The sequence below is a fragment of the Calidris pugnax genome, unplaced genomic scaffold (genome assembly GCF_001431845.1).
Source record: "Calidris pugnax isolate Ruff unplaced genomic scaffold, ASM143184v1 scaffold51, whole genome shotgun sequence".
NCBI lineage: Eukaryota > Metazoa > Chordata > Aves > Charadriiformes > Scolopacidae > Calidris > Calidris pugnax.
The window spans coordinates 1422745-1447699 of NW_015090797.1; the positions used below are offsets into that span (position 1 = coordinate 1422745).

General features: G+C 39.8%; 1 protein-coding gene across 3 annotated transcripts in view; it reads right to left on the bottom strand.

The window, feature by feature from the left end:
- The window catches only part of CHST9 (carbohydrate (N-acetylgalactosamine 4-0) sulfotransferase 9), a 96068-nt gene extending 71137 nt beyond the window's left edge, over positions 1-24931 (bottom strand). The window contains exons 1-4 of one of the 3 annotated variants that reach the window (XM_014936900.1): positions 24813-24931; positions 23966-24013; positions 23667-23779; positions 16893-17101 (exon numbers count right to left, since the gene is read on the bottom strand). In XM_014936900.1, the coding sequence (XP_014792386.1) occupies positions 16893-16992 (100 nt within the window). In that variant the 5' untranslated portion in view covers positions 16993-17101; positions 23667-23779; positions 23966-24013; positions 24813-24931. Of the gene's footprint in view, positions 1-16892; positions 17102-23666; positions 23780-23965; positions 24111-24645; positions 24689-24812 lie in introns of those variants that run through there. The other 2 variants (XM_014936902.1, XM_014936901.1) reach the window with 2 other exon arrangements.
- Between the last annotated feature and the right edge of the window lie 24 nt (positions 24932-24955).

The following is a 24955-nucleotide window of genomic DNA, read 5'->3' on the forward strand; positions in this document are numbered from 1 at the left end:
ATCTCAAATCAAAACTTAATCGATTGCTGTTGCAAGGTCTCTTTATGAGAAATCATTCTTTAGAGGACAGACCGCAAAACATTTGCTAATAGTCTATGAAGTACTGTAGCTAATTAAAGAAAGTACATTTGTCAAATAAATTAAGTGATACATTATCATTTGCCTTCTCACTCTTATAATTCAAATACAGTAATCTATAATGCATCTCCAATATATCAGCATGAATTTAAGGGGCCTTTGTTACAGCTAGTAAAAACCTCAATTATTCTTCCAAAGGGAAGTCTGACATTCCATATTTTTTTTCCATTTTTAACAGGATACTGAATTTAAGCTACACATCATGTATTGCTTTGAATCAAACAGTTCCTTAAAAAGCATACTCAGATTAAATATTGTAATTTTTATTTTTTTTGCGTGTTCCTTTGAAATAAACAAGAGCGAGCTCTCTTTTTTTTATTTGTATTTAGTTTCTATTTTGATAACATTATCTTTTCCAGTAAAAATCATCCTGAAAGTTTTAAAACAATCTTAACCTTAATCTACTTATCATTACTCTTCTGAGGTGCAAGGAAAAAGATATCCTCACAAAATTCTAACGAACTCTTTACAATTACATTTTCCAATTTTTTGTGTCGCGTCCCCACCCCCCCCCACCTCCTCAAAGTATAAACTCTTGTCAGGGAAGTAAGTGAAAATTTTTATAAAGTTAATGTAGTTACTTGCCTCTATTTTCTCTAAGAGCCTTTCTTTGACCCACCTAGGCTTGTGGGTTTTCTTCCCCCTCAAAAAACTTTTGGGTATTGGTGGTTAGCTAAATTGATCCAAATTAGTAAAGTTACTTTGTTACATTTATGCATCCTTTACATCTGAAAATGTCATTCAGCAGTGACCATTTGACAGTACTGTCACCTTCTTCATTAATTGTCGGCTAAGCCAAGAGAACTGAATTTTTGTCTGCTAAAGTTTAGGCAGCAGTTTCATGGGTACAACACCCTCAGTTTCTGTCAGATGCTCAGTTTCTCTCAGCTGAGGAAGAGAGTTGTGATAACTATACCTACTGATGACAGACAGCTCTTCCAAGATGAAATGGCAGCGGGTCAGTTCCTCTAAGCAGTCGAAAGGGTGAGAGCAATAGCTTCACAAACACTGTTTAATCATTATTCTGTTCCCAAAGGTGTTGCAGCTGATTGATACACTAAAATTTCATTTTAGGTGGTAATAAAAAACCTAAGCTCTCCTACTATTCTATTTGCTATGCGTATCCAGCAAATGTTTTGCCCAACTCAGACTGTCAGCTCCATTTCTAATCACTGTAAAAGCAACATTAAGCAAATGTGGCATTCAGAACACTTGAAGTTTTATATAAAAACCACAGAAATCCTCACTTATTTCTCTCAATCTTAGGCACTGAGATGCACATTTTTTCAAAAGCATGGAAAAAATATCCATCTAATCAAAAACTAATTGTTATTTCAGTCGTGTTACTGACCTCATTGGCAGACAAGTGCAAATCTACCTGTCATTCATTTTTAAAACATTCTGGTCTTTCTCTTATGGAGAAAGTGCTTTACACCCAACCTCCTCTCCCCTCAAATGTCTCTCAGATCTCTGACCTATTCTTATCAAAATCTCCCTCCTTGAAAGACAGTTTATTTACACATGTGGGAAGTCAATCCCAGAACAGGCATGAGTACAGTTAAATAGATACCTCCACCCCTTTTAAAAAAATAATTGGAAAACAACATTGTCCAAGTTATTATCAGTTCTTCAACAGGTACAAAGCTGAAGTGATACAATCAGTCATTCCCAACTTATGGGTTTTGCCAGAGAAAAGCTCTGAAAAGCACCAAGACTGTAAAAAAAGTAGCCAGGATGTTTTGCTGAGCCAATCACACATTAGTTGCTTTTTCACTTTATGATCAGTAAATGACATTCTTACTGGGACAGAAGGTGGAAAATCTGTGTTAGTGATCCAAACCTATCACGCTCTGGTGAATACTTCCATAGAATTAAACAGCGTCATAGGACAAATGCTACTAGAATTCTCCAGTACACTCAAGCTGGGCACCCCTCAACAGAGGAATCCCAGAGGAAAGGTATCAGCTGACACTGTCCAAAACGATGGAAGAAGAAATAGTCCAGGGCTACTGACCACATCTCCAAGCCAGGAAACTCCAAGATTATAAATCACAAAGAGAAACGAAAATTCTTGGAATTATTATTAACTTGCCTGATTTTTACATAGTGTACTCTAGGGGCTGTTGCAGAGAAACTTGACAGACCTTTAGACCTGACCTGGTTTGTTTGTGGGGGTTTTTTTTGGCATTTTGTTTGTTTGTTTTTTATTCTCTGACAAGGAAAATTGGCTTTACAAGTCTCTGCTTGAGATAGAAAAGCTAGAGGTGACCTGCTATGTCTTACATGGCAGGGGGTGATCACCTTGCTACCATACTACCCTCTGCTTAGCTCAAGTAGCCCTTTTTTTGGAAACATACAGCTTTCAAGTTGGTAACAGTCTGAATGCCTCCCCTCACTAGTATTCATGGCAGTCCAACATTTTAAGTCATTACACTACAAACACTCCTTATTTCAAAGACCACTTGATTAAACTGTCCTGTTCAGAAAAGAAAACTCATAGGAGTCTGATCTAGGCTTTTTGCTCTTCTTAGACCCACCTAGCTTGTCAGTCCTAGGCATTTTTTCCCCCTACAAGGGCTATGCATCACGTCACCATACCTATTTTATTTCCCTCTCTGGCCCTGTCCTCCCTCTCTTCCACCATTCCTCTTTCCCCAGCTCACAGCACCATTACAAGGCAGTGCCTCCACATACAAATGCTTGTTGCCACTTTCCATTAGATGTTTAGACATCAGATTAGGCCTCTTTCCCTGCCAACAAATATTTTGTTTTATTAGTAGCTGGAAAACATTCCTAGGTAGCTGTAGTTTCAAGTGAACATTTTTGATGACAGAGTATTTGGCAATACATGAAATGCAAATATATTTATTTGTCCAGTTGTATTGCTATTTATTTAAGAACAAAATGTCTGTAGCTATGTAACTACCTGAAACATCATCTCTACACCACAAATATTTGTTGCACAAGTGTGTATTATCACATCAGAGGAATACAATAAAAGAATATTTACTGAAAAGGCTAGGGAGTTTGCAGGATCAGACCTTAAGTACTTTCAACTGGCCATACTTCAGTGTTTCTCACACAAAAATAATTCTTTGTTAATTTTGCTGATCATTTTGTATGATCAGTAGAAGCATCATCATTCTCTGAAGTACAGAGCTTTTCGGCACTGGGTGATCTTAACATGAGGAAAATATTTTTACTTCTCACCATAAAAAAAGATGACACTCTTACGCATTCACCCATTTACAGCCTTTCCAAACTGCAGCAGCATTAGCTTCTTCCAGATACTTGGAGGGCAGGAAAAGAAATAGCAGTGGGAACGAGTTCTGGAAAAACCTGAAATGTCAGAAGTTTTCTCAGGGCAAAAACATAGTTTTGGCCAGGTTAGTCATAATGCACCTGTAATATTATTTCTGCATTTCCCACCCTTCAGAATGGCTGTGTGATGACAGCCTTCTTTTAACGGCATCACTGGAATACGATTTAATGATGGAGAATTTAACTAATTATTGATGTGTGAGAAACAGCATAGTCAAAGGCCAAAAATATTTTAGTGATAGGACTGCCAAGAAATAATTGGACTAAAGCAGTATGTAACCATGAAAAACATTAACGTGCAAATAAACATGTAATAGTATAAAGCAAGTTTAGCACATTTCTCATAAGAGAATAAGAATTAAATTACTGTAGTATCTGGCTTACCCTCCTTTCCTGTCATCAAGGAGCAAGAAAAAACATTCACTTTTCTTTGTCATTTTTGTAATCTCTTTCATTTTTCTACAGATTACCTCAGGTGGGTAACCTAAGGTAACAAAACAGTAACAAAAAAGCCCCAAAACAGTAACAAAACACATCTGTGAGTGAATGTGTCAACTCTAAGAAGCACGTTATCGAACACACTGAACTAGTGGGTTTGATCCTTTCTTGGATCTTTGGCTCTTGTAGGCGGGAGGAAACCAAGCAGGTGATGCTTTTGCTCTGGAGTTAGATATTCCGGCAGTCCCCTAACCCAGAGGAAATACCTGTTTTTCAAGCACAAATGAATGCTAAAAGGATAGCAAAAAATTCCAAAGTGACCTCCCAAGAAATTAGTATGAATGGCTTAAGTGAATACTAATTCACATGGATTAGCCCATTTAAAATACCGAGATTAACCTCTAGCTTTCAAGGAAGTTGATTATTTGTACCGTGGCACTGCTTATCACTGACTAGTCTTCACTTAAATTGACTCTCAACTGTCATTCAACTATGTTTTATTTACAGTATATTAATGCCAGCTGCATAATATGCATATTTTGGTAGCTGGAGATACAGCCTACTTGCCTAGATATACCTAGATACTTGCCTAGAATACCTTGAACCCACCTGTGGCTGACTACTTGCCTAGAATACCTTGAACCCACCTGTCAGTCACAGCATCTGGGAATTTTATCTGGGTTATATTTATATGTACATCAGTCCTAAACCTGATGCCAATAGAGTTTTGTTATATTACATGATCAATCATAACTTAAGAGGTAGCACACCTCAGCTATTTGCAGATTAATTCTGCCAGAAAGGAATTTCTGCTCAAAGGTTAAATAAATCATCAAGTATTTATACCTGACTGCAGCTACCTCAGCCTACATAAGCCCAGTTTCATCTGCCTGTTCATCTTAAAAATAGACACACTGAAGTGAAAAAATGTAACTGAAAAGAAGTGAAGTGAAATTAATTTTGCCATCTGCAAAAGGATTAAGCAAATCCCCAAAGTACAATAATTGTGCCCATATGTTTCTTATATTTCACATATATTTTACATTACTCCCCCTCCCACCCCCGAATCCAATGAAACTAATTTGAAAGTTTGGGCAAAACCAGGCTTTTGGTTTTTTAAGTTGGTTGGTTGTGTGGGGTTTTTTTTATACATTTATCTCTTTCTCCCTACCACTGGTTCCAAGACTGTAATAGCAAAACTTTGTCATAAGATCAGAGGAAGAAGAAAAATCACCAAATAGTTCTTGTAAAAATACATTTATTTAAATGTTGTTGCTTCATTGGATGCCATTTAATCAGGGGCAAGTCAGTCAACTCTCACTCTAATGATTTTGCTCCTACAAGCAATTTCTTTAGTGATTAGGCGTCTATCCATATCAAATGGCCTTTATTATTGCATTAATAATTCAGCAACTCCCACAGCAAGAGTGAAAAAAAAAAAAAAGAGCAAAACACATCCAAGTAAATTCCAGTCCCTCTACCAACCTTCCTGCCCTGTTTCTTTTCCTCCCATCACAAAACATGAGAGATTTGCTTCTTCCCCAGTGTCAGTATTTTACGTATTCAATGACCTTTTAGAACACTGCTAATAGGCAGAAGAGGTTGGGCATCTTAAGGATCTTACATTCCTATGGAAATTTCAGTTTCTAAAGAAAACAAATTTCTGTCGCTTTTATTAATAACTATTTTGTGGAGCTTGAGTATTTCTAAATAGATTATAAATCAAGCCGAAGTTCATGATAAGTCATGATTCTTTGGCCCTACACCAAGAACAGAGCCAAGATCTTTCTGGAAAGTATACCATAATTCTTGACCACAATTGCAGAATCACCTTAAAGCAATGACATTTAATGAATTATGTACGTAATGTGTTCAGAGTAACAGGCTGCATTTTACACACAATTCTAGTGTCATGACCTGTGTCAACAGATTGTAACCCATTCATTCTTAGTAGCGGACAAGGCATTCTGTGGATTAATGAATCTTTAATGACACCAAGAAAGAGCCAGAAACAAAGAAAACTGAAAAATAACATTAATGCATCTATATATGCTTGCCTCATTTATCCCATCATGTTTCACATGTACTACAATAATCTAATATACTGTAGTATGTTTTTTGAACACTATTGCAACACAGATTCCGCTGCATTGTTTGGCCACTAAATGTTTTTCCAGGAATAAAGAAATAATTTTGCATAGATCAGCATGGAAAAAAAGTGAAATTCTATTGATCCAGCTTTATTAAGCTTTTGCTAACTAAAGCCTCTCCTTCAGTTGCCAGTGTAGAGAGGCCAAAGTCAGGAAGAATACATTTGAAACATAACAGGGCTCAAGGGTATTTGATAGAAAAACCCAGAAACTTCCATGAGTAGTAGCCATCCTTTAACAAGAGCTACAGCTTTTCTTACTCCACTGTTCCCTCCAAAGCCCTCTAGAAAGGACAAAGCTGGTGGCCTTACCCCTGCCGAACACTATCATTAACAGCTTTTTGACACTCTACTGACTGTTTGTGTCCCTCAGGAGCATGGGCTTGATATTGTGCCCCCTTCAGTGGAGTAGCTGACCCTCCCACAAAGTTTGCATAGCACACACGCTGCTCTATTCTCATTCCCACTGAAATGCTGCCAAGAGTGGCCACAAGCATACAGCTTCCCGAGCAAACGAGAATGGTGGGAATCACACCTCCATTCACAGCTACGCAGAGAAAATACTGTTGGCACATCACAGTAGATGTGTCTCTTCTCTGGAGATCCACGACCCCCATCCTAACCCAGGAAAGCAAGACCCTTGTTCATATTAAGACCCACAACAACACATTTGGGAACCATCAACTGCTGCACAGGAGCAGGAAGGTTCTTTTCTTTTAACATAGCATTATCTCCTATCTATACAATTCTCTGAAAACACAGAAGAGTTACACAAAGTCAAAGTAACCTCTCATGGCATACATCTCTGAACAACAGGAAAACTATGAGGCTTCGGCAACAAAAGGAATAATTCAGGAACAACTGTGTTTGTTTCTTTTCCTGGGGTTTGTCTGCTCTTTTCAAAAGTTTAACTAAGAATATCAAGTTAGAGAGAAAATTGCCGTTGTACACAATGTTTACTACATCTATTATTTCCTATTAGACATAGTTTCTTTCCTTAACAGACCTATTTTGTGGATGAATGGTGAAGCATCAGGCACCGATATTTTCTTGTTTCTATTTAATACAACTGAGTGCTTCCAGCTGCAGCTAACAGAACTCACGCACCACATCTCCCTAGTTGATCATATCAGAACCCAAAATCCCCAAACCCTCTTTTCTCTTACAAATAATTTACCAAGAGGCAATATGTACATACCTAGGGCGCAACTGCATGACTTTAAATAACCTCAAGTTCATTTGAGCTGTTTCAATGCACATGCTTGTATTAAGCCAAGATTATAATATATCTGTAGCAGAAAGTATTACAAACCTTAACAGCTTCTTCCTTCATCTATGACCTTACACATGTATGTACAGCTGGGCAAGTTCTTCTATTGCTAGAATATAATTGGTACTGAAATGACCTTCTCCGTTCCAAATATAATATATCTGTAGCAGAAGTATTACAAACCTTAACAGCTTCTTCCTTCATCTATGACCTTACACATGTATGTACAGCTGGGCAAGTTCTTCTATTGCTAGAATATAATTGGTACTGAAATGACCTTCTCCGTTCCAATCACATTAAATATAAAATCAATTAACACTTCCTCTTCTTTCACCTGGAATTTGCTCACAGTGAAATTTAATATTGATTCTGATTATTCTTAACCTTAGGCTGCTGATCTTTAGTTACTTTTCTGGGTGTTACCCTGTGTCCATGACATGCAGAAGCTGTCCCCCGAGGTGCATGTCAAATTTTGTGGCTATTAGGCCATCATCCATTACGTTCCAGGGCAATGAAATTCTTTGCCAGCAGACAAGTATTGCCTTTCTATCTCTGTTTCTCAAGAAACTCAATTTTCCAAAGCCAACGACTTTCTTTAAGTTTCCCCCCTCCACACTCCCCCTTAGCTCACAGCAGGTTTTGTGCACGTGAACTGAACTTACAACCCCTGCCTCAACACCAGTTCCCCCATATCCCAGCCTTGACATTCCAGAGGCTTCTGTGCTACAGCATCCCTGAGCTTAAAAAAAAGAAAAAAAACTCAACACATTATTAGTTTGGAAAGGGCTAGCTTTGATCACATCCTGCTTTTTTTTTTCTTAGAATATTACAGAACTGTGAACAGGAAAATTATTATTAAATAGGTGATTTGAAGTCTTGAATGTTCTTTGCTTATCATCCTCACTCACCTCAAAAAAAAATAAAAATTAGGGAACATTTCTATCATTCCTCAGATATTTCTATAACTCATGCCATCATAGTTTATAGATGGTGCTAAGCGTAGCTCCTAGGAAGCCAGAGAATTAAGAAACAGAACCTGTTTCTCTCAGCCTGATTTTGTTAGAGCTCTGCACTGTGAATTTCTGCCAGGATCGTGTGATGGAAAGCTCCAGGGTCAATATAAACAAAATCATTTGATACAACAAAGCTGTGAGGAGCAAATTGTATTTGCTATCAGGTATCACACAGGTTTAACAGAGGTCAATGACAGTCTTAGATGTTGTTACCGTGGGGAGGCTCACAATGTGGTAAGGAAACAATCACTTTTGGTGGATACGAGTTGGGCTGGAAGGAGTGGGAGTTCCTAAAGGACTACTGTAGAGGAATTTTTTTTTTTCTGGGTTGAAAAACACTGTTGCCACTTGCTGCCAACTAAGGTTTTCCAGGCAGTACAGAACACATCTTTGCTAAATCAAAATCGAACCAATCAAAATCCAAAGCAAATGGATGTGTGTGATTTTTTATCCCCCATCACTTTACATCAAGTGAGGCTCATACACGCCTGGGAACAGTTTCAGCTATATACAGGGCAATGCTTAAAATACAGCACACTTTGCAGTTTTCTTGAGTAATGCATATTTACAGTTTCACAAAAAGAAGAGCCTTTAAGCTGATTTGGCCATTGACCCTGACTTTGGATAGAAATGAACAAACTTCGGAGTGTTTTTTGGTTAGGGTGTTTAAGGTTTTTTTGTTTAAACATAGCATTTGATAGTACTAACTAACTCTTTGTGGAACATTCACTCCCACAGATATAGCCACAAGGTTCAAGGTTGGAGGAGCTGGGAAGCAGAAGACTAGGTGCTGATGTGACATGAATCTTCCCAGATTCAAACTGATAGTTATGAAATGTCAACCACAGAAATACCATAAAATTTTGAAACATCATATTTCTTTCAATATGCCATTAACATAAATATAGAAAAAAAACCCAAACAAAAAAACCCAAGTGAGACAGTTGTCTGGGGCAGCAGGGACCCAAACTTGAAAACCCAGCCAATCTCCATGCTGCCACACAATAATGATTATCTTTAAAAATAAAAAAGAACCAAAAATAAAACTATTTTTTTCCATGTTAAAAAAAAAAGACAAAGGAATTTTTTTTCTTCTTTGAACCTTTTGCTCCAACACATACATCGCTTTTTTCCAGACAAGTCATACACATCATCTGTAAGACACCTCTTGCACACTGAAATGGTTCCCTTTACTTCTAACCCATCAGCCTCCTGATCTTTAAATGTATATTTCACAAATGTTGTAAGATAGTAAAGAACTATCCCTAATTTATACCAATAACCTGTTTACAGTAACACAAAATGAATAAAATAGAGCCTTGGTTTCTGTCTTTTTCTTCTTGAGACTGAACACCAAAAAAGTTCTTCGATACAAACTGATCCCTATGTCTCCAAATAACTGACTGGGGTGACCAGCAGTCCCTACTCCCACACACAGAAGGGAAATAAAGAGGATATGAAAAGTAAATCTACGTGCATGCACATATGTATATACACACATGAAAAACAAATACCAGAATTTCTAATTTCATGTTAGTAGGAAACCAAAGGTTTCCCTTGGAATTTTGCAGAGACCACATCACATGCTCTAACAGGACTGTTTGTAATCAAGCGACATAACAAAGCAGTTCAACATCAGACCCAGAGGTAAGCAGCCTTAAATGTACTCCAGCAGCAACCACTTTCCGCTCTGAAAATGTGCAGTGCACTTAAGGAAAACAGCACAAGTCAGGAACAGAGAAAAGTTTTTTCTCCTATTACTTCTAAATTATGACCTGCCAAGTAAAAATTACCTCTCCTGTCTTCTTGCTCTGTAAGGCTGTATGTAGGTCTTAAATGGTACCACATCATCCAATCAGTGCACTGAAGAGACCAGGCTGCAGGGCTTCATTGGCTTAATGATCAGCCTTTTCCTTTTAAGAAAAGGATTTACTGGAACTGAAAAGGTGCTATGAACTGAAAGTTATTAAAAAAGCAACAACAATGCTGGACAATGACTGAAAACTGACCACTTCACTCAATGACAGCACAGCTGTTAGACAATTAAATAGAAGTTGAATAACTCTCATGTACTAGTGGGGGAGAAAAAAAAAAAAAAAGGCAAAAAAAAAAGCATCGCTACTTAATAGAAAGACTGGTTGCTAAGGGCTCCATGTAAAATCACATTCACAAACGTCATCTAGATGTTCTGCTCCAAGGATCTGAATAACTGGAAAACAGCATGAAGACTACCTATACAAGTTTCATATCCAACTCAAAAGAGCATTTTGAAGACAGCAGGAAAGAGAACACCCCACTTCTTAACTGTTCCAATATCATGCCCAAAACCCCTCCAGCAGTAGTTACAACAGAAATTCTGAAGTTAATTCAGTTACATATCTACAGATACAAGAAAGTTATAGTCGTCTCTTTTGAAAGTCCTCTTGGAAAATAAGCAAAAAATTAGTATGTTCAGGTGTCTTCAGTACAATTAAGATACATGCTAAACCTTTCTAAAAGTAGATCTCTGTGGTCTAGATATGAGAGCCCCAAAAACCTCATCCCATTTAGTTTCTCTTATATCACTGGAACATAGAAGCTAAATACCAATGGATTAAAACATACCACTAACTCAGAAATGCTCTTCTACGATACCCTCAAGAAAGCAGCATGGCAGAAATTTTTTTAAGAAAGAAGAACCTCTAAAATTAGATGCAATTTAGCTATAGGAACAATAAAAGTAAAATGAATGAGACACAAGAGTGAGGGTTGCTGAACAGCTAGACCTAGAAAGAACATGTTCATAAACAGATAAATACAGCCTTAAATGTTATGTGCTGCAATACGAAATTTTAACTTCTTTTTCTTAAAGCTTCGGGGTTTTCCAGCTGCTGAGAATCTATAATCACTAGCTCTGAAAACCATCATTTCTTATATTTAGCTTTTACTTGTGTTTTTAGATCACTACGGTTTGACAAAGTATCAATCTCTACCTGTTGCTCAAAAAATTCGATTAAGAAAAGATAATTTTTCCCCCCTACAGCTTGTGTGCACTTAAAGGAGGGGAAAAAAGGGAACCTGTTTTATGTTATATAGTGAAATTCACCTAATAAAATCCTGCAGTATTTCTGTGACTTTAACAACCCTAACTGCTCACCAAGCTGCATTTACTGATCCTATAGAATCCTCTTTCTTTTGTGCTTCAATCCAATGACGTAGATTTAAAAAACCACAAAGAAACAAAAACACTTTACACACAGAAGACAGCATATTCTGACCAGAAAGCTAAAACCTAAACACACCCAGCCTCATTAGTAGTTGGGCATCCTAAACCAGAAGATGTGCTTGCCGTACCTGTAGTGGTCCTCAGCAGAGCTTGCAAGACTTCCATAAACTACCAAGGCTTCGTCAACAGAACTATTTCAAGGTTATGAAAAGAACTAAATTATTCATGATTAATAACCGTTATTAAGCAGTGTCCTTTTCTCCTTTATTTACAAACCTGGTGTCTAAATATATTAGTTCGATGTATTTACAGAAAACTATGACTTCCATGTAAACAGTTGCCTCTGAAATGCATTATATATCAACTGCCCTTTAAACCATATCAACACTGCTCCGTTTAGGCAAGATTTAAATAAGAATCAACCCACACAAACAACAAAGACTAAATATTACTGTGTGTATGCACACATTCATTTGCTGCTTGGAGGCATTAGGAAGAGGCATGCTCCATGGACTCAGAATATCTCACCAGGTTACCGAGGACCCAAGGATCCCCTTAGATTACCAAGTTTGGAAAAGCTGGGAAAAAAGCCAATGTGCTTATGCTGAGCAGTACAGATACAGCCTGGATGGCTACAGCAACAGCAGACTAAATTGATAGAGCTCATGCCAGTTCATGGCATTTCAAACTCTTCTTGAAACGGGATTTTCATCTGAATTTTTATTCTGATTCTTCACAAAAAACAAGAGTTGTGGCCTGAGAAATGGGGATGAAGTCTGTGTGATAAAGCTGCTCAGGAGCTGGATGCACAAAACTGCAGGCTGCAGAAGGATACCTGAGCACCCACAGGCTACTACAAAACTGGCACCTGCAGATTGAGGAGAAAGCTTGCAGAAAAATCCCAGTATCCTTAAGGTGAGATACAAAGCTGCTGGGAAAGAGAAGACAACTTTCTTACCCTCAGGAATCAGCAATTTATAGGAGGATAGAGACAGTCCAGCCTTCTTCACATTAATTAGTGGTCATACTGCACCCCATGAAACACTAAAGTAGTCCTTCATAATCATGAGTTTACTAGGCATACTTCACAAGAAGGAATTACATAAACTTTAAGAGAAGCAAAACCCCACACAACAAGCCCAGCATACAGATGTGTTCACAAAGGTATTCTCAGATTATTTTGTAGTAATCAAAGTAAATCATATCAGTCTTCCTCTCCCCCCCAAAAAAGAAGAGTTTTAAAGTAGAAAATTCAATTCTTAAAACTCCAATTCACATCTAGAACATAGCAGGATTAAACAGCAAGTGTCCTTGCACTCCACACCTCCCTAATTAAGGTGATTCGTGGCATAAAACTCAACATCAATGCTGGAAGACCCAGCAGTTTCCTTCCCTTATATAAGATTAGCTGTGCAGGAAACTACTAAGCATGTAATAAATAGTAATTCTTTTTTAATTGCTGCCACAACATTTGATGCTTTCACTGAAGAATTTAGGACTGTATGGAGAACTGTCAAGTAAAGCTGTAGGATTTGGTTGAATTCCCATCAAGCTTCACTTATGTATATGAAACTATATGTAAGTGAATATATTTATATATTGAGAACTTGAAAAGTTCCATATATATTACATTATCCATGTTGATGTCAATGAAGTTTTCAGCCAGATGAAGTCTGTATGTGTTGACACTCCCGTTGGATTATTCTTGACAAGTCTGTTCCCCACTGCTCCACTGAGGTGAACTGACGACACCCAACAGGAGGGCTCTGCTACATCTAAGTAAGGATACATCATCCTGTCTTTAAATGCTCTACACACAGAGCCAAACCAAGAAACTCGCCTGTTGTCTCAGTCTGCTAATGTCTCTGAAAAGCCATCAGAGGACAACCATGTAGCTAGCAGCAGGTTTAGACATCTCTAAATGAAAGATTTTCTCTTTTTTAAGGTATAGGGATGATAAATGTGACTAGAAATAACCTGAAGAGTCCAAGCACAGTGGGAAGGAGCAAAAGACGTGGCTGCGCTGAGAGGAGCATCCAGCTGCTGAGCCTGCGGGTGCATCTGAAGTAGACGGACAGGATGAAAGATTAGGGAAGGTGTTCCTGGGCTAGATAAATTTGAGTGATGAGAGAAGTTTGCAAAAGTAAATCAGAAAAAAAATAAATGCTTACGTAAGATCAGGTCCAGAGGAAAATCAGACAAACAGGGGAATCAAAGCACAGTTGAGATCTCAGAGATGTGAAGAGCAAGTAGAAAGAAGAAAGCCAAAAATAGAGAAAGGAGTCAAACTATGAAAGAAAATTGGCATTGAGTCTAGTGTGAAAAATTAGAAACAGCTAGAAAGAGAAACAGTGACAATGAAAATGGTGAGTGTGAAAGCAAACAGTCTGACTTTATTACAGTAGGACAAACACTAGCAAGGAAATTGTAAATTACTATACAATTTTCCGATTCCCCACAAAACCTGTATCTGATTGGGAACCATTCACACCCCATCTAGGAGAGACTGAGAAATAAATGGGAACATTACAGAAAACAATCGAGTAAAATGCACTATCTCTTCCAGTGACTGTGATTTATAAAGTCTGCAAGTCAGATACTCAGAGGAACGGGATGGTGAGCAGGAGCACCTCACTGGTGCAAAACAGATACTTTCCTAGACTCAAACACATCCAACTTTCCATCCTTCAGCAACCAAATGCAGACGCAAATGCTGTAGGTCTTGAACAGGGCACAGCAGAAGATAAAAATAGTTCTGCCTACAACAAACGCTTGTCTCTACAGGCTCATAGCACAGCAGTTGAGAAGCACGAGGTGCACTTTCCATTTCTTAATGGAACATCAAATCACACGCTCAGCCACTTGCAGATTAAAACTAGCTGTCTTACAGCTGTGCGACTAGTGATACGATTAAAGGAACACAAAATCCTTGTAAAGATACTTGTCAGTTTGGGATTCTCCAGACACATCTCCTCCCCCCAAAAGCCACAGTGCACAGCACATGGCAATATGAAAAACACTGCAGAAGAGGAAAAAAAAAAAAAAAAAGAGTAAAATGCCAACAACTAGACTAATGTATGTAGTGAATATGCAAATATGTTTTATTTCATATTGGCTCTTAAGCAAGCATACAGGGGGGAACATTAGAGAATTGAGCTGCAGAAGGTTTAGAGGAGATACAGGTGTTGGAAATAAAAAAAGAATGGCTCTCTACATGTTAAATTGGAAGAAGAGGAGGAAAGAGCAGACACCAAAGAATTATTTTATGCCATGCTCTTTCCAACGTGCATGACCTAGTGACTGTAGAGAATGTCAAAATTCATTTCTTTGGATCCTGCTGAAGTGCAGTCACAACAGCAGTCCAGTGAGATAAAAGGGCACTCAAACCTGCAGTCACACTTTAAGCTCACTAACCATTCTGTTATTCTCCGATAGTTTCCATTTCATTACGGAAATGTTTTCACATGGAAATGACTTATGTGTACAAGGAGAAGCCTCTCTCCTGAAGAAGATTACAGCAATACATCAAAGAAAACCCCAAAGAAAGCATCTGGTTTCCCAAAAGAACACAGAATGTTCTAATTCCCCCTTTATTATATTTTTTCCCATTTCTTTATAATGGTAGATAAATACAGACATAAGACAGGAATGGAAAAAACAGTGAGAAATAGCAACAAGGAGCACTGCAAGGAAAGAAAGGGTAATTACAGCACAGGAGAAGATGCAAAGAATGTGAAGAATGTCAGCAAGCAAATAAATCAATAATCTACAGTAATCACCTACATTCCTGGACTACCTTGAAAGCAATGATATCCGCCCTTAACATTCCTGACAACAGGAGGGATTTTTGAAGATGACTTCCCCCGAAACGCGCTCTGTTTCTGCCAGCGCCCTTGTGTCAACAGTTGGTTACAAGGCAACCTTTCCAAAGGGTGTCTGTACTACCTCTTTGAACAGTTTTGTTCATACAAGCTCCTAAATTCCTTGGACCGGCGCAGAAACATTAACAGGCTGAAATTAATGTTGTGGTCATTGAACTTAGTTGAAAAAAAAAAAAAACACCAACAAACTAACATTCAAGGTCATTGTCAAGCAATTGCAAGAATGGTGCACTAGATTCCCTCCTCACCACTGCTCTCTAAAACGTACCGGAGCCTAGCAGCTCCTATGGAATAAAAGCACAGATCAATAAAGCCAGAAGACTGATGTGGTTTTACAGATGTATTTCTTCACAACAGTATCAGCATACTAAAAAGTATCAGTTTTACAGAGGAAATGGAAGCTGAGCAATAGAGACAAGAGGACATAAAAGTCAGGATTTCTTAACAAGTTGTGAATGTTCCATATTTTGGTAGGGTAGGGGGGAACCTAGAAAAAAAACCAAAACCCAGAACCCTAAACAAGTATATAACTAAAATCAAGGACACACATCAAGTAACATGGCACAACAGAAGTGGATCTGCAGAGCAAAACAGCAGATGTTACGGACCTGACTGACATCCACCCTATATATGCTTCAGACTAACTCTAGACTGGTCCCGTGAACTGAGCATCCACTAGAGCTTGAGGTGAAGAGTCCTCCCACCCAAAAAAGTGTTTTAGTTCCACCCAAAAAAGAATCTAGATAAACCTGCGGTGCAAACTGAAATACAGTAAATACGGGGAACAACAGAAATTCAACTCAGGAGTGTACTCCTGTACCAATGCTAATACAAGATTTACCTGAAATTGCAATATGCCTCTGGTGCTGTATCTAAAAAAGGCTTGTGAGTCCAGCATCTAACTCTGTCCCAAGCAAAATAAAACAGGATAGGGTGATGATAGTCCTGAGTAATGTGCCCTAGGCGTTCCTGCTTTAGCAGGGGAGTTGGACCAGAGGATCTCTAGAGGTCCCTTCCAACTCTGACAATTCCGTGATTCCATATGAGCATTGTTGCTTAGAAGCCCACTTTTGTCTACAAGACATAGCAGTAATTCTCAAAAAAATGCTTTGCCACACGAAGTAAAATGTACAAAATCCACAGAAAATAGGCATACAGAATTATTTCTAAACTGGACTTGCTTGGCTTCACGCAAGCACAATATGCTTTTGCAACACTTGCTTTTGCAAATGAAGCTGATACAATACAATGAGGTAGCTGGGGGCATCTTTTCATGGGACTAAAGAAGTTTCTTCATGCTTATAAGAAGTGTAGCAATTAAAACAAATCTGTTTTCAATGCCATTCTACTGCTAAACAGGGGAACTCCCCCCCACTGTCCACATATATTTGGACTTCACAATCATTTTTTAAGTAATGGATGCTATTACATTGGAAAAAAAAAAAAAAAAAGAAGAAAGAAAGAAAACCTACTGTACCTGTATGTTGTTCTTCAATCCAAGCTTGCAGATACATGAAGAGGAGTAGACCAGCTACTCCAAACATCAGTACAGACACAAAGACTTGTCTTAGGTTCATGACCCTATCAGAGGGCTACTTTTCAGCTTTCAGAAGGACGCATGGCTCACTTCTCTGAAGTTTTCAGTGTGCCTGCATCTTCTTCAGTACCTTCCCCTGAGACACCAACCTGGAATAACAAGAGATGGATCTAGTTCTCATGTAACATTTTTATTCTTCACCAGAGACTGTGTAAACAGCATACCATATACAAGCAGGAGCTCCTACAAGCTATTAGTTTCAATGCTTAGATTGCTGTTCAGAATCTCAATGATCTTTCTACCCTTGGATGAGTTCCAAGCAGAAGCCTCTCGAAGTGGCTACAGAGACCATTCCACCTCCACCCCACCAAACACTGCCCGCTGCCATGACAGAGGGAGGCGACACCCCAAATGAGATGCCTGGGTGTCACAGCAGCGTACCACCACCCATCTACCATCACAGCTGAGAAGCTGCAGCAGCAGCTGGAGGTCCCCCCAGGTGGCCGGATTGCCTCTCAGTGCTACCAGTGCCTTGCGATGGGAAACTCAGCGCCTTTGCTTCTGGACCTCATCCACCCGAGGAAGGATGCCTGCAGTCACCCCCAGAACACAGCTTCTCCACTCACAGTGCATTGGAGGTGGTTCAGACTGCGCTTTGGGGAGTCATACTCTGATGTTCACCCTCAAACATGAATCCAAGTTGAGTTTTGCAGGGTTAGGGAATGTCAGCGTAATATGTCAGTAACACAGCAAAAAGAACTAATGGATCATCTTTTCACTCAGCTATTTTGCGACGTGGGAAGGACTTGTCAAGAACCCAATTCTTGCCACTAAGTTCAATGGAAATGAGAACAACTATAAAATCCTACCAGAGATTATTTTCTTGCGCAGCAGAGGACCTAGAAAAAGGAAGTAATTCACCCGAGAACTTGCACCCGCCACAAAGGGGCCATAAAATTCAGTTTGTAACAACAGAACACAGAAGATACCGTGCATCATAAAAAAACCAACTCCTTAACATGAATCAGAATGCGTTCACTTTGAGAGCACACTACCAGAACCTGAAGAGCAGCTGTTGAAGCTGGCCTGCACAGCAAAAGAAAAAGTGTTAAAATTCAACACAATGGGCACCCTTGTAAGTGCGTATCTGATACAGGTGTCTGGTAAACTACTGCAAAGAATGCAAAGAAAATCTCAAGCTTTTAAAGGAAGACAGCCTATTGAAAAATATTTGAAAGAGAAATCCGTTAAAAGAACAGAGCTAAAGTACATGTACATCCAACTAAACAGAAAAAGAAAATGCAGGCATTTAACAGTAATTCTGAAATGTACAAGTACTGCGTGTTTCACAAGTTTGTATTTTTAAATAACTCAGCACTGCTACATTTGTAATTGCTGAGTTTCTAAAAATACACATACACATAAGGCTTAGCAGGAATTACCATTAAAAATAGCTGTTGAATGAAAAAATTAACTATGTTAGAAAGAGACAAAATATTTTAACAAAACTGTGTTCAGAACTTTACAGATTTTTTTCCAATTCTATGCCATTAAAACTATACACTTCTCTGAAGCACAAACTCGCCTGCAGAAAATGTAAACAAGAGTTTAAATATTAATCATTTTATATGGAATTGTACTGTAGAAGACAGCTAGATATTAACAGAATGTAAAAGTTCTGTCTGAAGTCTTTTTTGTATGGGTCATGAAGTATCTGGTTTGAACCTGAAACATAGAAGGAAGGTGAGTCAGTGCTTTATTCCATCTAGTTCTTCCTGCCTTGATTCTGCAGAGATGGAATTTCCTGCACGTTATGTACATGCACCTGTTGGCAGCTGTTGAGCAGGATTGGAAGGAAGAAGTGAAGATTGGGCAAAAATGGAGAAAATGCTTGGGGAATTCTCTGTGAAATGTCTTTTGCAAGGGTGTGGGCAGTGGAGCCTCCTTTCAGCCATCTCTTCAGTAGCTCTTATCAATTGCACCTTTGCTGAGGGCACTGTAGGAATTCTCAGACCTGAAGTCTTCGTTATCTACCCTAAAAGGTTTACTTAGGTCTTTGCTCCCAGTTTTTGTATCTAACTTAAGTTCTGCAGCAAATGCACTGTTTGTATGTCTTCAGAAATCACTCTGCTTACGAGACAGAAGCTTCCCAGCATAAGCAATGCTTCAAGAACCATTAGTCAAAGGTCAAAGGACCAATGAATACAAACCTCTTCTCTTTTCCCCCCGAACAAAAGCTATGTTGTTCATGTAACCAGACTGACAGCATCTGGATTAGGAAAAAAAAAAAAAAACCAACCAAATAAATAAGACATGAAGGTCTCAATGAGTATCTTTGTCTTTGAAAGAAATGAAATAATTCGCAGGTACTAGAAAGCAGGAATCTGTTTCTTTTGGAAAAGTTGTTTGGGATTCGTGACTTCCTTATAATAAAAAAGTGAGCAGTCCAGACACACAAAATGAATGGTGGCATGCTTCCAAGTAAGCCCACTTGGGTGGTTTTGTTACTTGTTTCCATCTCCGACTACACAAAAGTCTCATTTTCAGCCCTCCTTTCTGAAAACCAATGTCCTTGAGCCAACAAGAAAAGCTTTCTCAGGCCTGATGATGCTGAAGGCAAAGTATCTCACACCACATCTCCATGAACGTTTCCGACACATGCAGGCTGACACCGCTACTCTCTCCAGCCACTTGCTATCATCATCCCAACTGACAGCTCTTACCACCACCATGAGGGCTTACACACCTGCCCAGTGACACCCAGGAAGCTCATGCAGCTAAAAAATGCTCCAGAAAGAAGAAGTGGGCACCTTACTGCCAAAGGAAATCAGGAAACACTGGTTTAATCAAACTACAGCCCGCAAAGGATTTACGCAAGGAATAGTGCCCCTGTTTTTTCCTTTAGCAATACCACCCATTGCACACATCTATGGCCCATGATGGCATAGGATACACAGCTGACCTTGTCCAGACACCATCATGGTTGCATGCAGCAGCATCTACAAGTTCTGCATTATCACCTTTCGGATGCACAGTAAAATCAGGAGCAGTTCCAAGCAGTTTATTATGTGAATAAGATAAGAGATGTTTTTCTACTAAGCTAGTCTCAGTTTTGAGTGGATAGAAGTTCCTAAAAGGAAATAGCAGTTCAAGGTGCATTTTTTTTTTTTTTAAACTACCAAACACACCCTAAAGCCAATTTACTCCACCATCAAAGTCACTACAATTATCTTTGTATCAAGAGTTTTCATGCTGCTTTAAATTAGTTTATTTAAATTTAATTTATATGAAACCCTGTTATTTATGTGTTGGCTAAGTTTTAAGATTAAATAAGAGTAACATTAGTTTTAATTAAGACTATCTATTTTAGCACAGGTTAGATTCTAAATATATCAAACCCATCCAAAATCTGAAGCTATTCTGCTACCTTATAAGATTTTTAAAGGCCTTTCAGCTTGAATAAGTAGTTTAATTTATTTAACATAGTGATTTGTAATCCACATATGAAAAAATGATAGCAGCATTAAAAAAGTCTGTGTCTATGAGACTTCTAGTAGAACTTGAAAAATGGCCGCACAACACTGACAAATTTTCTCCTTTCGTATTAAAAAGCAACAGTTGTGGATAACGTTCTCTAGCATCTTGGCAAAGAGGAAATACCTGCAAATATTCTTTAATCAAGATGAATACTCTCTCGTGGCTGAGAAGAAAGAGCCAACAAGCAATTACTTTCAACCTAAGTATTTTCAAAAGAGATCAGCTGCACCCAAACACAGGTTCAGCATCCCTAGTTAAGCTGTAAATCTTTCTTTGCCCCCAGTCCTGGGCAACACAGCTCCACCAGATGATAGCTTGACCATCCTGCTGAATAGGATGCTTGCTATGGGGAAACTGCTACAGCCTAAGAAACTGCTGTGTTCCTCTCACCTATGCTGAGCTTGACTCTTTCTTTAGCCCAACCTTCCCCCTCATCTATTTTGGAAGTATGGACTCCAATGTCCCATCCAGTTAAACTCATGCCTGCGCAGAAAACATCATAGTGACCCACGCATCCCAAAATTTCAAGTCCTTCTAAGTACTGGTGAGAGATTACTATATATTGTTCTTACCTGTCATGGGGAAATGGTTAATCTGGCAGATGAAAACACTACATGCCTCAGATGACAACACACACCTCTCTGCAGCAAAAATGTAGAAACTTAACAAGTTTATAATTATTCACTTCTCAGGCCAAATTGTTTAATGCTGTTGTCAAATTTAAGAGTTTCAGGAATTCACATTCCACTAATGTAAAATCCTCACATTTTTCCCAGTTCGTGTTTTGGGTCCAGTTCAGAGAGGCACATTCCTGTACAGGGCCAACACAAGCAACTGAAATAGCACGGCCACCCAAAAATGGGGAAGAGCGCATCTCTTGCTTTTGGCATGATTCCTCATTTCAGTACATTGTCCACCCTTCTCTTCCTGGCAAGCAAAGGTACCTGCAGCTGAAGAGGGGCACCTCCAACACCATTCCTGGCTCCTGCCTATTCCAGACCACACAAAACCAATGGCATTTGGTTGCAGTACATTTGGCTAACTTAAGATTTCCCTGCCACTATGACTTTCATCATCATCTAGTTCTGAAATCAAAACCATATAAAAGCAAAACATTAGATTGTCTCAAACTACTTTGAAACCCATGTTTTTAATCCCCTTTCACCTGAAAAAAAAATATGATTAAGATGAGTGGTTAGCCAGCAGAATACTTATGAACAAACCAGATGCTTTTTATACTGCTCAAAGCATTCATACTACTGCGGGTTACCACAAATTCCCACCCACTCAGAATCTCCTTAGACACAACTGATTTAATGAAAGCAAAATGAGAAAAAGGACACAGAAATCTACTGCAACCACACACAGTTTTTTTCTTCCTTTCTTACCCCTAGAAGCAATACTTTTTTTGATGCCTCCACTGGGGTATCATGGCAAGAAAATTTTACACTGAGGAATGTCCAGCTGGACACTGGCCCAGGACACTTTCAGCTCAGTCAGCGGAAGGAGGCAAGGATATCTTCTCCATTCAATGCTCCCCTTTCTCCCTCACTTCTCATCTGTTAACTGGCGTCCTACTTCATGCGTAGGTGATCCTCCAGGATCACCTTTCCATGTCCACATCTCAACTTTCTGGCTTCACAACAGCTAGCGCAAGGCACAGCTCCAGCACTGAACAATGCTTGCACAGTGCCTCATATCAGGCAGTCCTAGTCTTCATTCTGCTTTATCGTTAGGAATAAATAGATAGTATTTGCCTTTTTATCTCTCCAGCAAGTTATGCTGCGTATTACGGTTGGGTGAAGTCAAAGTCCTGACAGAAATTTCTATTGAATGCATAACCAGAACAAGATAACCAAACTCAGTGCTGCTGAGAAAGTTTGTGGAAATACAAAAAAAAAAAAGAAAAAAAGCAGCAAACAAAAAAATCAGACTAAAATTCTCATAATGTAGCCCTTCCTATGTAGATTCCATAGGAATCTACTGGGGACATCAGGGTAGGGGGAACAGTTAACAATCTGCAGGCCTCACTTACAGGGTGTGAGTACAGGGCAGTGCAGTGAGGAGTTTCCCTCTCACCCCGTGACAGACAGTACTTCAGCACCTGGTGCCAAAGAGGGAGATACCCAGCACCCAGGCCCACTGGTACATCAGTCCTGCTGATATCTCAGCAACTTCTTCACCTGAAGAGCTGCTTAGAAAAAGGTTGTGTCAAAATGTAAGTGAAGACACCATCTGGCCTGCACAACTTTTATCACTGGCAATAACAGAAGATTACTACCTACCAACCTTGCAAATCGAGTTAAGATGATTTTGTTACAGAGTTCCGCAAGACAGAAATAATGAAATATTTTGTATGAAATACGTAAGGATTTCTTTCCAAAGGACAGAGCTGTTGAAACAAAGTAAGCATCCTTCTCTCACCCACTGAAAATCATGAAACAATAAAGCCCCTTTAAAAAAATAGAGCTCAAAAATTTAAAATTTCATGAGCAATCAGGAAATACCAAACATCAACATCCCCAAAGTAACTTCCCACCCAGCCACGTTGCACATATTTAACATTTTTCTACTTCACTCTCCCTTGTTACATAGCAGACCACAATGTTATTATAGCAATTACATTTTGTTATTAATGCACTTTATAGCATACAACATGCTGTATGAAATTAATAACGTGGCAAAGAAAATATGGTTTGCATTCGACTTGGCCATCCTAATCTGTTGAAGTTACTAGGTCCTCATTATCCTTTCAATATATTTCCAAATAAAAAAAATAATCCTCTTACTGAAGCAGTGGATGTAAACAAGACTCATTTTAGTAAAGAAGTGTGTATTCACTTTTGTTGCCATTAAACTTTTCCATAGGAATTGTACCAGGTGACTGAAAGCAGTCCATAGCACCTGTGTTACTTCTGAGGATATACTTCTGCACAAATACAATCACTTACCTGGTCCTGCTCCTCACCCATAAACCCTACTGAACTTTGGACCATATCAGTTTAATCCACACAGCAACCCTCAGCCACCTGTAGGTTAGTTTAAAGCTGCAATTCTAATAATAATTCTTTATAAACAAACAAACAAAACCTATGCTTGTGTTATAAGTAAGCGCAGAGCAGTCCTACCCAGGAGTATGCAGGTTAACACACCAGCCTCATTAAAAGCTTTCCTTACTTAAAGAGAACCAAGAAGACACTCCAGTACTGAATGTGACGGGGTTGGAACTTCACCGGTTTGCCAGAATGTCCAATACCAAGGGTTTCATTCTACAGCTGCAGGACAGCTCGCTTCAAAACGGAAAAAGCATTATTATTCTTCTTCGCAGCACCTCAGCATAGAAATAGAACGGTTTGGGTTGGAAGGGACCTTAAAGATCATCCAGTTCCAACCCCCCTGCCATAAACAGGGATACCTCCCACTAGAGCAGGTTGCTCAAAGCAGACAGAGACAGTTTTGGCATGCTTAGCTCTTACCTGCCTGTAGCACTGCTGGAAGTCAGCGAGCAGTCCCATGGAAGTCACCTGCAATTTGGGAAGTTAAACAGAAACAGGGATCACGAGACAGCAGCTTGATGGCTCCCAGTCTTCTAGCAGGATTGGAGGCGGACTTTTTTTTCACCCTCTCTTAGGATGGGGGAAGATTAGAGAAAGGACCGTGTCAAAGCAAGATCTTCCCTTTTTTTAAATTGGTGAAATTACCCGATCTTGTTTATTGACTGCAGCGAACCGAAGTGTTACCAGCATGCCAAGCAAGACTTGCAGTCTGCCCCAATCATTCACTCTACTGCTCGGGAACGCACAGGCAATACAAGCCAATTTTTTTTATTTATTTTTTTTTTATTTATTTTTGGAGACGTGCCCCGAATTCCCGATGCGTGACGATGGGGGCGAGGGGAGCAGGATGAGGAGTCAGCAGAAAAGTTGGTCGGGCTGCGGAGCCGCAGCGGGGGGCTCAGGGGGTCCCCTCAACTTCTGGGGACGCTCCGGAGCCCGGGACTCCCCGGGAGGAGCCGCAGCCCCGCTTTTCGGGGGCGGGGGGAAAGGGGAATGACGACCCTCGGGCAGTGAATCCCGGTGCTGGGACCCACTTGGCGGGGTCTCTCTCCCCCCCAGCCACCCCCCGTTTCCCCAGGGGCTGCCCGGGATACACGTACCGGGGGCGGCCGCGCTGCCTCCTCCCGCTCCCGCCGGTGAAACTCCCGGGGCTGGGGCGGTCGCCTCGCCGGGGGGAGCCGCTGTTTGCGGAGCCGGGGAGGAAATCCCGCACCAAACCAACCCGCCCACGCGTGGAAACCCCCGCCCCGCCGCCGCCCCTCCTCACCTGCCCGCCGCTCCCGGCAGGAGCCTCTTGCGCGGAGGCGCCGAGACTCAAAACTTTTCACCGCAAAAAAAAACTTCGGTTCGCCGCGGGTGGCAAGTCAATCCGGCGTTCGGTGGCCCCGCCGCCGCTCTGCCTGCCGAGCC